This window comes from Lepidochelys kempii, chromosome 5 (genome assembly GCF_965140285.1).
Source record: "Lepidochelys kempii isolate rLepKem1 chromosome 5, rLepKem1.hap1, whole genome shotgun sequence".
In the NCBI taxonomy this organism is placed as follows: domain Eukaryota; kingdom Metazoa; phylum Chordata; order Testudines; family Cheloniidae; genus Lepidochelys; species Lepidochelys kempii.
The window spans coordinates 109,041,458-109,053,878 of NC_136384.1; the positions used below are offsets into that span (position 1 = coordinate 109,041,458).

Below are 12,421 nucleotides of genomic sequence, written 5' to 3' on the forward strand. Positions count from 1 at the left end.
AACACCATATCCACTTAGCTGACGGGAATTTTACTGTAATTTTTACCGGAAATCTGCAATCACATGTAGAGTAATCACAACAAAAATTCCATTTTAAAGTATTTACTATTTTTAACACAGAAATCCATCCCTTCCAAAAGCACAGTGATATTCCTAAAAATGCAGGATACATAAGCGCCAGTATTCAGATTCTCTGTTTTCCAAGTAGGCCCTTACCACCTCTCCCTGCCAGCTTACATCCCAACAAAAATCTCTCTTAACATAGAGAGCACAATGGTCGTGAAAAATGAAGAAATGCTATTATAAATTACAACAACAGTAAACACATTGTATTTTGTCTGAAACCTTAATTAACATTAATTATTGTACTTCAATCTGAAATTAAATCTTTTCCCCATTTATTCATTGCACATATTTGTAGCATATACATCACCACGGTGTATGGATTCAGCTTGAACTCAATGGCACTACTCATTTGCTTAAAGTTAAGCTCATTCATAAATACTGGATTGGGACCATAACGCATCTGCCTTTTCTTTGCTATGCAGACCTTGCTATTTTCATTCATGCCTTTGTCACCTTCAGACTAGACTACTGTATTGTGTTGTATTTGGTGCTACAACTTAAATTTACTTGGATGTTGAAGGCAGGACAGCCCTGTAAAATAGAGTGCCTCACTTTGAGCTTATTCAGACAGTTCTTTATGATCTGGGTTGAGTTTAAGGTGTTGATCTAGAAAACCTTACATATGCTTAGGACCTTTCTACCTGAGAGTCTGATTCCCTCTTCCTGACTTCTACCACAGCTGAGATCTGTGAAGACCACGGAGCTGGACCCACCTTGATATAAAAGAGGGAAGCTGATAGCAGGGTGTTTTCTCTGAGGGCTCCTATTTTAGTAATATGTTTGGGTCCAAAACAGCCTGACTCTGAGGACCTCCAGGGCACAGTGCAAGGCTCATCTTTTTTATGCAAGCTGCTGAAGAAGCAAATTTTGTCCAGGGGAGTATACAGGGAAAGCGTTGACATTGTTTTATTTCTGTGTTGAAGGGTATTCAGTATTATTATACATTATGACAGTTGCTGTAAGTTTTGTTTACACTGATCTCTTATAATTTTATATTATTGTCAAAGGCACCTGAGTGATGACATAGGTGCCTCTGGTCATTTTAGAAATGTAAATAAACAAAGTGCTATTTGAAGGGAAATAACAAACATTTTATTTTTCTACTTTTAATAGCAAATAGCAAGGACAAGAGTAACAAATGGTTAAGGTTTGGATTATATAATTTATCTGATAAACTACATAAACTTTTTTTTAAAATTGCTTTAAGTGTGGTGAATGAGTCTGGAATAGGGATTTTATAATCCTATAATAAAATCTGCATGTTAGTTCATGATTTTAGGATTATTTAATTTTTTGATCAAATGACTGCACTAGCTTCTTCATTTCTTAAGACACTTGTTTCATCTAAGCACAAGGACCTTTGCACTACTGCGGAAGAGGGAAAGCAGTTACATCTTTACAAAAGCCATTGGACAAAATTAACCAAACATCTGGCTTTGGGCTGGGACTCTTCCACTAGACTACCAGTGCAAAAACAGTCCAACATTATTGTCTGAAAAAACAGACAAGTGCACTAATGGCCTATAGCTGCAGCCTTTACTAACACATTGCATCCATCACTGGCTGTCATAAGACATATCAATAACTGAATACTTGATAAGACTCTTTTGGTAACACAATTAGTTTATTATACCATATGTATAATATCATAAAAATATACAAAGGATTGAATTTGATTTTTATTTTGAATATTGCAGCTAAACTTCTATAGGGAGGGAGATGATCAAACACCCACAGAGTAGGAGGTGGGGAGATCTTTCACTTATGTAAAACTGCATTCAACAAACCAACTTTTGAAGGAATGAACTAACTTCTGCTGAGAGATTTTGCAAATGTCTGCAGATCTAATTTCTGTACTACAACTGATATTTAATTTAGTTTGTGGCTGTTACTTCATTAAACAAGCCAAAGCTTTTTTATTATTATTATTTTTAAACCAAAATATTTAAATTGTTTGAAAGAAGAATGTTATATGAAGTGCAATGTAATCAGAGTTTCCATTAACCCCCCAGTGGCATCCCTAATTTGAAAGAAAATGTACAGAAAAGGAAATTGGTGACTATTACAACCCGCATGTTTTGCCTTTAAAACAACTGTAGTTCAATACATACAGAGTAGCATAAATTACAAAGCAGAACTGAATACAACCATAAGACTATTACTACAAGAGATTATTGTCTCTGAATGAAGGTAAAGGCTATTGGCAATCAATACTGTACATCTTTTGCTGCCATATGAACTCTCATCACCCAACCTCTGTACTTTAAAGCAGAAATGCCTACCACACATGATACTACAGTGGAGTGCTTTTAGAAAGATGACACAAACAGCATTCACAACTGTGAAGACCGAATAGCTGAAATACATGTAGCAGCTTCTTTGTTAAAACAATGTACGTAGCATTGTGAAGTAATTCAGATGGACATTCCCCCCTTGTTCTCCTCTTGTATGCACTGACATCATAATGGAGCTTTCATGGTCTATTCACCATGGAATAACAGATGCAGCTTACAGGAGAGCCAGAACAAAAACTGTTTGTATAGGTTATAGAGAGAGACTACTGTGGTCTCCTCCTTGACCAAAAGGACAGGCTTCTAACCCTGGTAAGAGCACATGAGTTTCATTTTCTTCAGAGGTTTACCAGTTTTCGAAAAAAATACATCATTATAGCTTAGGAAGGGCAGTTTTTTATTATCTTTAGTTTTTTCAAATGTTCGCGGCCTTTAAATGCAGCATAATTAGCTAAGGCAATCTTAAGAATTCATGTAATTTTTAACGATAACTCCAACACTTACAAAATAAAAATAACAGATATTGTTTTGCTTTTAAAACATATATGTTAACCAAGAGTTACACTTTTGTTCCTGTAGCTTTAGATATACAGTTAGGTGACCAAGTGATGGAAAGAGAATATAAAACAGGCCTATTTATTTTCTTCCAAATGTTCTTTGACATATGCTCGAAATAAAATTGCTATAGTTTTGAGAATGAAAATATAATATTTTTTCAGTTAGACTTATTTGTACTCTATTGATTCTTTGAAAAATACTTAGCACATAGGAAGAGGAAAAAGTACCAAAATCAGAAATTTAGACCAAGCTATTCTGTTTCTCATAATGTTCTATTGACATGAATCAGAATAACCCATGGCCGTGTCCTGCTTAGAATTTTCTTAAAAACATGTAACATGATTATACTTTTAAGAATTCACATTCTGTTCAAATTATTCTTGTATAATATCCTCATGTTATGGCGGAGATACAGTAGATGCATGCCCAGGCTGAAGCATGTTATAAATTTTAAAGCATCACATGAAAGAGATAAAGGCTTATGCAAATACAAAGAGTTAGATTAACTCATCTCCCAACAAGGTAATTCCATCTACAAAAGAAGGGAGAAGAGTGTTGCTGTGAAGCCCAGCGTATGCAGCCTGCTCTTCGGCAGCTTGCACAAATGGTGCTCCAGATGTATATCTGTTCAAGTCAGCCCAAGGCAACAATTTTGATCAATTCTAATGTGATAAAATGCTGCAGGGAAAGTGTGCAGAAACGTGTTTACGTCAGCCTTTAATTAAACTGTTGTTCACTTCCAAAGAACCTTAGGAAACACTAATGAGACATGAGTTTCAGCAATTTCCTCATCAAAGCAAAGACCCTCTCTTCTCAATCTGAAGCAGCCTGTCATCCAAGTAGCTCCCTGGATAAATGTCACATGGCACACCAATCGGCGAGCCACCTGTTAATAGAACTTTGCTGGAGTCAACTGGTGATCCGGGGCAAGTTCAAACATCCATCTGCCTGCTTTGGACACTTGCTCATTTTTCAGATAACGCACAGCAAGTTGTTAACTTTTCTATAATGCCGGTGGTGCAGAAGTGTGAAGAGATTATTAAGTAGAAATAGAGAATAAATAACATTAAATCTATTTAATCCAATTTATTCTCTATCACTTCTTATTCATAACTTTATATCATAGCTTAATTTAGCTAATCTTTCTTTGCAAGGTACACTCCTGTGGACAGCAACCTGTTAGAAATGTTTAGAACTCAGTTTTAGCATTGCCTTGAGAAATCCAGATAAGAACATCTTCACATTGTTGTTTGTGTACTTTACAGTGAAAGATATTAAATCAATCGCATTATTTTAAAAAATAGCAAAGATGCACCTTCATGCAGCCAGCAGGAGCCAGGGACTTTTGAAAATCTCAAGAGAGTTTAAATTCAGAGGACAGGGGTGCACAGGAGCCAATTACCTAGCTCAGTCTCCAACTCCCAGACATGGAAAGACAGCAAACCTGAAAGGAGTGTGGGGCAGCCCCACCCCGTAATCTTGCCACATAAGCACTTTCACATTTCCCCATCCACATCACCACCACCACCACACACATACACACACGCGCGCGCGCGCGACCCTATCTTCCAGGCACCATTTTACAATCCCTGTAGCCCATTCAAGATTCCTCCCCTGTTGATTACAGGGAAGGGACATTTGCAGGAGATACTCCTAGTGTCAGATTGTGATCTCAGAATACATCCCTTCTACACTCCATTGGACCTGAGTCTCCACTGCTTGCACCTTGAGTCAAGTACACCTCTGCAAAACGGGTATAAAATCTTACCAGATCAGAATGGTTGTGTTTTATATCCACTGTGCACAGCTGAAAATGGCTACAAAATGTGTAAGTCAATGAAGAATCACCCCAATTGCGTTCAGTGGAATTACTTCTGATTTACACCAGCGTAAGAGCGCAGAATCAGGCTCCCAGCTTCTTTATAGGTTGGGTGTAATGACTACAAGCCTGATTTTCAGAAATGCTGAGTTCCTACTGACATCAATTGGAGTTGAAGGAGCTCAGAAATTCATCTCACCAGCACAAAAGTTCACTTCAAACATAAAAGATTAAAGTGGCTTCTTTCTCGCTACTTTTTTTTTAAGTCAAACAACTCCAAATAACTTGATGCATTGCTGGGATAGGTGTAGCAACTTTCAGTGTCAGCCAAACATAGGATCTTTCAAGGGGATTTTGGAGGTCTACAGATCAAGTTAAGATAGACAAATTTTGTACAACGGTTGTGGACTGCTTGTGTTTGAGAAGCAGCCTGGCTGGAAGTTTGAACAGAGCTACTCTGCCGAAATTTTAAAAATTGGTGCCAGATCTAATTTTGCTTCTCTGTCAATCTTAGCATAGATAGAAACTGTGTGCACATTTATAACTAAATGTAGACGAGAATAACTTAATATGCACACACTTATTACTCTTCCATCAGAGAATTAACCCACTTTCTCAGTCCAAATGCTTCTCATTAAATTAGAAGCAAGGGCCTTGGCTGAAATGGGCTTCTGGGTCAAGCCCAATGTTCTTACATCATCTCCCTCTCTTTGGTAACTGAATACATTTCACCCTGTAGAAATGTTTTCTAAACAATTTCATTTAAAAAAAATAGTATCTGTAGGGTGAAATGTATTCAAATACCAAAAAGTAGAGGATAAAGTAAAAACATTGGGTTTGATCTAAAGCCCATTGCAGCCAATGGGAATCTTTTAGATAGGAGACACAAATTATTCCTCCATTTCCCACTCATGTGCAAAGTCCTATAGTTCTGAATCTCATTATCAATCCGTTGTGCTTTCCAGTCTCCATATTTTGTTCTTACAATATTTGTATGTATAAGCGATTGTCAAATAAACCAGGTTTTTAGCTTCTGCACCATATATCCCTGTTATGCCTGCCTTGCCTGGAAGATCTGCTCTTGTAAGGAGGTACAGTATATCAACATTTTACAAAAATCCTACTCTGACGGGCAGTATATTTTGAGGCCTATCAGCCTTGACAATGTCTCCATTAATCAAAAAGCAGGGGGAAAGTAAAAATAAATTATTTTATTTGAGTGAGGCAAGCATGAAGGAAGGACTGCAGGAATGTGATATTTTACAGAGAATTTCAGTGCTGCTGTACACAGGGCTTACTCCAGTGCTCATATACACAGTATGTTTAAAGCTGTATCTATAATCCCTCATATTGCCCCAATACATCAAACTAGCACAAAATGCCATGGTATGAACAAGTATAGATGGATTTTTACTGTTATGGGTGGTCAATCACAAAGAAAAAAATGACCTAAATATCCTCTGATTTCAGCACAGTTTAATCTAATTTTTACTTGTAAAGCAATGCAGTATAGTTCCTGACATTCTGCTTAAATATGCACATTAACATTTGAAATGTATAATTTATTTTATTAACAACTATGTGTTAGTGCACACAGAGATTTGGATAAGCACCTTTTTAATTATTTAATTATTATTTAAATCTATTTTTTTTAATTTGGTTGAATTAAGACCAATGTTGTTTATTGTACAGGAAGAGGAAGACAAGGAAAACATTGCTCTCATTTTAAGTGTCGAGGAATAATATGAATAAAATCATATCTGTACATATATATTTTTAAAAATCCTTAAGAATATGACAGGACATACGGACTTAATCCCATAGCAGTTGTTTGATGGTGTCATGTGGCTTGTAAGTAATTAACTGCCATACTGAAAAAAGGATCTTTTTGTTTACATTTACATTTATTCCCCATGAAGATTACTTTGAAAGCATGGCAAGCTATGCGGCAAGAACAGTGTGTGATAATTCTGTATCTATTTCCTACAAATCTCCCTTCCTGAAGACTAGCACTCTGTTTTATCATCAGAAAGCAATAGCAAACTTAATGTTAATGGGATGGAATTACTTACTGTCACATTATAATTTAATTTATGATTTTGACTCATGAACAAGGCTGTGTCAGGTGGGGAACAAAGTCATTGTTCTAAATACAGTATATTTTACGATTATATCATTCCTTAGAGCAGTAATTTTAATCTCACTTTAAAAAAATGGATACTAAACCCAAGCCCACAAATATTTATCATGTTGCTGTTACAAAAACATCTGTCGATAAAACAGTTTTACCAATATGCTGAAACCTCTCTGAAACTCAAACTACCCTATAACACCTTATTAAAACATAAAAAAACCCTCACATTATGAGAATGCAAATTATAGAAAGGGGACACTAGATATACATGGCAATTTTTTTCTTTTTTCTTTACTCTTCAGAAACACACTTGTCTATTCCATCATCCATCCATCATCCTTTAAGTGATTTTATTCCAATGGACAGGCAATGATAAAAAGCATCCTGGGAGGCTGTGGGAAAATCTAATTAAAAGACCCAAACAAATTGTACAGGACTTTAAGTATATTTTAGTCATTTATTAAATAATGGTATAGGTAAATCACTAACATTCATCATGACTCCAGGGAAAAGCTCTTGGCCACAGCATCTTATTAGTGCTAAGAATCCAAGAAACTTGGCCAATAAAATAAAATCAATATTGTAACCTTAACTGTAAGAGTCAAAAAGACACTGGAAGATTTCTAATTTAACCAGATTACAGATGAGTTTTGAGATAAGACAATTTGGGGAAAAGCTATTCATTTAGAAATATTCATGCCAAGACGTCTCAAGGTTTTTACTCTTAATATTATTATAATCCATATTTGTAGCAGTTTAGGATTATTTAACGGATGTGGTACATTAGAGGATTTATGGGAAAATCTGAGAAGTAGTTTGAAACACCAGTGAAATAAAATCATTAGACTTAGGTTGAATACAATTACAATTTGACAGCATGATGGTAGCATGATGATGGGAGAAAACGGCGACAAATGTAAGGAGATTGTTGGCCCCTTACTGAAAGTTAGTGGGGGATTTTGGTTGGCCCTCTCCCAGTACCAAAAGAAACTGGAAGGGTTAATGGGGAGGGACCAACTCTCCAGGGCAGCTCAATTGACAGGGCAAACAGGCCAATGAGGGACTCAGAAGCTTGGGGTCCCATCCTCCGGTGGAACTGCCTGAGCCAGAGCAGATTGAGCTAAGGAGAGAGCAACAGCCTGAGCTGAGCAGGGCAGCAGCAGCCAGAACCGGAGGAGTAACCCAGAGAGCAGAGCTGAGCTGCAGAGAGCAGCAGCCGCCAGAGGCAGCCTGGAACCGGGGGCTGGAGCAGTGTGGGGCCAAGTGTGGTGAGCAGCTGGGAAGAGCGAGGGGGGACCCTGGACAGCAAGGGCCCAGCACAGGGAGACGCCCCCAGACAAGTGGCCTTGCAGGCCGGACCTGGCGGTGGATTGCAACCCCAATGTGAGGGCCGACGCTGGGAAGAAGGGTTCCTGCCTCCTGGAGGCGTGTGACTACCGCCAGAGCAAGTGTCTGAAGCCTGGTATCACCGCAGCGCAGCCAGGGCCTGGGAAGGAGGCCTGGGATGTGTGCGGAACAGACTGTGAACTTTCCTTGCATTCCAGATACGGCTGGTTGTAGCGTCCCCATGCCCACACAGTAAGGTTACTTGTTCCTTTAACTTTTCCCATTTTTTCCTTATTTTTCATTAGTTGTTTAATCAATTGTATTTGCTTTGAACCATATGTAATGACCAGTGGGTCAGGAAGTGTTCAGTGCGGAGAGAGCACCCCAGAGTGGGGACAGCCTCGCCCCTGCCAAAGTGACCACAACAAGACCATGGGCTGAGTCTCGCAGGGATCCTGGACCCAGCCTTGTTGGGGTTACGAGGACTCTGCCACACTGGAGAGTGGAAGGGGAGCCCTTGAGGTCAAAAAGGCCTCTGGGTGAAGAGAGCTGGAATGAGGACTCAGATCCTTTTGCTAGCCAATTCCACCGGGATAGTGTATAAACCAGGAACATTCCCCACAGTCGCAGGGCCATTTCCCCACTTACACAAAGAATGAAAGTCATCTGTTCTGTGGAGTATGCTAAGTGCAAACAATTATAACCCAGATTCGGTTACTAAATGTTAAAAAAAAAAAAAGTAGCCAAGTCTAGGCATAAAATACATTTGGACTGAGCCTATAGTTCCCCCTCCCACAGGTGTACTGTTAATGAAGTAAGAAAAGCATGCTATTCAGGAAAATATGACTCTCTTCAGGGGAGTGGGAGGGTGCACTGATTGCCAGTTCCTACAGAAGATGAAGGCATTCCACATCTCATAGGATCAGGGAGTTGTACCATTGACTTCAGTGGGACTAGACTTTCACCCTTAGCTGGTGAAACCCATTTGCATCTGTTGAGGATTTGACACCTGTGAGTGTACCCTATTTCTTTCTTCTGCTCACTGGTGAGTTTAAAGTTAACATAAAGATAAACTATAGCATGTTCTCACCTGACAATGGATCATATACTATGCTTGATGAATATGTGGAACTCTCATTGATGTTATTATGACACTGTGTTCGTATACTATTCATTATATTTTAATTTGTAATTGTCTTTTCAAAGTAACAAGTCTTTGAGAATTGTTTTACCTGTTCCGCTGAGCGCAGCTATCAAAACTCAAAAGGTAAGAAGCACTTTTCACCCTAATTAAACTATTGCTGAACCTACTGCTAGCATCTGCAATTACGTTTACAAGAGACATTCCTTATAAAACTTACACTAAGGAAGTCCAAAGCAAATCAGATCCAAACTTACTTTAATGCTGGATTAAGTGTCATACGAGGAATGTTGATGTTGAAAAATTAGACATACTGCTTGAATATTAAACATTATCTATTTTTGCTTCTTAAGCCAATAGGGAAGTAGGTCAGAAACTGGTTTATAGTCTCTCACACAAAACTTCTATGCTACTGCTATTATCACCATGATGCCAGTTTTCAGCATGATGGCTGCCAACAGACTCAGAAAGGTCAACTGCAATTAAGAACTTTGATTTAAAATACATTTCAAAGCTTATTCATGATGAAAAGGACTTCTTACCTTAAGACTGTGGAGGTTAAGAAAATGAATAGTTTTCTTTCAGTGTCAGTGTCTGACTTTGTTGCACAAAATACACTTAAAAGTAACACAGAAAATCAAGATATATGCATAAGAAATACATACATTTATTAAAGAGAACTTTGAGCTATTAAAAAGGAAATACAAAATTGGATCTAAACAAAATTCACTAGCAGGATATAAATCAGCATAAAAACATTCTTTGACATACAAAGATTTTAGGAATTTAGATTGAACTGAAGACACAGAAACATTTAACAGATATTCATCAAGATTAACCTTATAAGATGAATGCATCTGTCAGATGGAGACTATGTATTTCTAAAGCATATGCTTTAGCCTTCTGTAGGTGCACCAGGAGTTGGAAGTATTCTTGAACTCTGTCCAATATAGGCCACCAGGTAACCTAGGTGATCTGTTATAGTTCTCAATTCCTGGACAGCATTAATTACTTCCTCTTTCAATTCCCTCACTTCAGAAATTAAAATGTCAATTTTAGATAGTCCATGAGAAGAGGGCCCAAGAAGGAAAGTGCCATCAGGAAGGGGCCCAATAGGGAAGGAGTGTCCAGTGGATGGGAAAAAAGCAAGAGGGGACAAGTGTCCAGAAGAGGGATATCCAACAAAGGGGGCTTGGGCCTGAGAAGAGGAGCATCCAATAGCTGCTGGGCGGTCAACCGGTGAAGAGAGTCCAGCTGTTTCTGTTTTAATGGTATGTTGGCATCTTGATTCTTGACTGTTGGCAGATGTGGGTGAAGTGTGAGAGAGTGAACATGATGAAGAAACTGTAAAATTAAAATTTATTTCATTGTACATTGACTTTCAGTATTTTTGAACATCTGACTTCTGCAGAATTCCACATAAATCTCTAATTGTATTTCTTAGTTATGATATGTATCATTTATAAATGTAGGTTATATATATTTACTTTAAACAATGTTGTAATACTATGATAAAAATACATTTAAAGTATGACTTTACTTGATTTTTTTGCTATTATATTAATATACTTTGCTTTCAAAATCTAGCTTACTAAAGTCATACATGTATATATAATGTACTCTTCTTAAGTTATTCTGGTCTGATTTCATTTAAAAAAAATACTCAGTTACTTACCAGACAATGAATCAAGGGTTTCTCCACCAGTTCTTTGTTTATCTTAAAAAAAAATGAACTGGGGTCTTCTTAAGCCATGCCACTTTCCCTGTATAACGACGGGTGACAGCCTGTTTGTCATGTTTTAAGAATTCTCTTTTCCAAATGTAAGGGGAGTTTTCCACATAAAATTTTATTTGCTAAGAATTTCACAAAAATCTGCTATTGCATTTATGCATCAATTTCACTGAAATGTTATTCCTGCATCATAGAAAATCAAAGTTTTGTCTTAACACAAACAGATATTCAGAGTTCATCAAGGTTAGCCAGATAGAAAATGAGTAATTGTTAGACTTTATAGTGTAAAGGCATATTATTTTAAACCAAATATACATTTCCAATTGGTAGATGCGCACTTAGGCTTGATTCAAAGTCCACTAAAGTCAATGAGAGACAATCAACTGACGAGTAGTAATTTGCAAAAGTTCATATCTAATATGGACTTGGTATTTCACATTCCTTAAAGGTTATATTTCAAAAGGTAATACAAAAAATAGTTAGGTCTTGTAAAGGAATCTTAATCCATATATCTCTAAGACTTCATACAGGAAAGTGAGTATAATTATTATAATCTTATAGATGGGGAAACTGAGGCACAGAACACTTACGTGACTTTCCCAAGGTCACACAACAGAAATAGATCCTGAGCTCCTTAATTTCAATACAGGGTCTGATCCATTCCAGTATGCTGCTTCTTAATGGATCACAACTTATGACTTCTTATGCTTCTTATGACTAATGACCACATTTTAGAAAAGATCTTTGCAGTCAGAACTGCATCCCAATTATTTGGGAAATCTACTGTAGCTTTTAGAAGTGTTGTATTCATTTTGGTAAGATCACATGAAGAGTACTGTACCTCATATTTTGTATGTCAAAGCAAATGTAACACTAATTATATGATCTTCCTTCAATAGTTAACTGTATGTATTTTTCAAAAGAAGACAAAGCTTCCGGTCCGGTCCATTAAAATAATTAAGAAATCATTTCCTTTTTTAAAGGAAATTTTTCAGAATCTGTTCCTCATACTCCTGTGGTACCACATATTTCTCTAGCATTCCCAAACATTCCTAAGACAACTGAAGTAAACCACCAAGACAGCACAATGATTGCACAATGAGAAATAATGACAGGCTCGCTCTCTTTCAAAAATGTTTATAATCTGGCTTCATCAAATATAAAAAGGAAACTAATTTTGAAATCTAACTTTGGTCAAAGAAAATGACTACATTTTTGCACAACAAATCCACAGTCTCTATTTACATTTTGGAGCAATTGTCTGATGGCAAGGAAAGACTATGTTTAGAACAAG

General features: G+C 37.2%; 1 protein-coding gene across 8 annotated transcripts in view; it reads right to left on the reverse strand.

Moving 5' to 3' along the window:
* NFIB (nuclear factor I B) overlaps positions 1–12,421 on the reverse strand; it is a 227,284-nt gene that overhangs the window by 53,032 nt on the left and 161,831 nt on the right. The window contains exon 7 of one of the 8 annotated variants that reach the window (XM_073345417.2): positions 10,087–10,739. The exons of the other annotated variants lie outside the window; for them this stretch is intronic. Coding sequence (XP_073201518.1) covers positions 10,291–10,739 — 449 coding nt within the window. The 3' untranslated portion in view covers positions 10,087–10,290. Of the gene's footprint in view, positions 1–10,086; positions 10,740–12,421 lie in introns of those variants that run through there. 8 annotated transcript variants of the gene reach the window in all.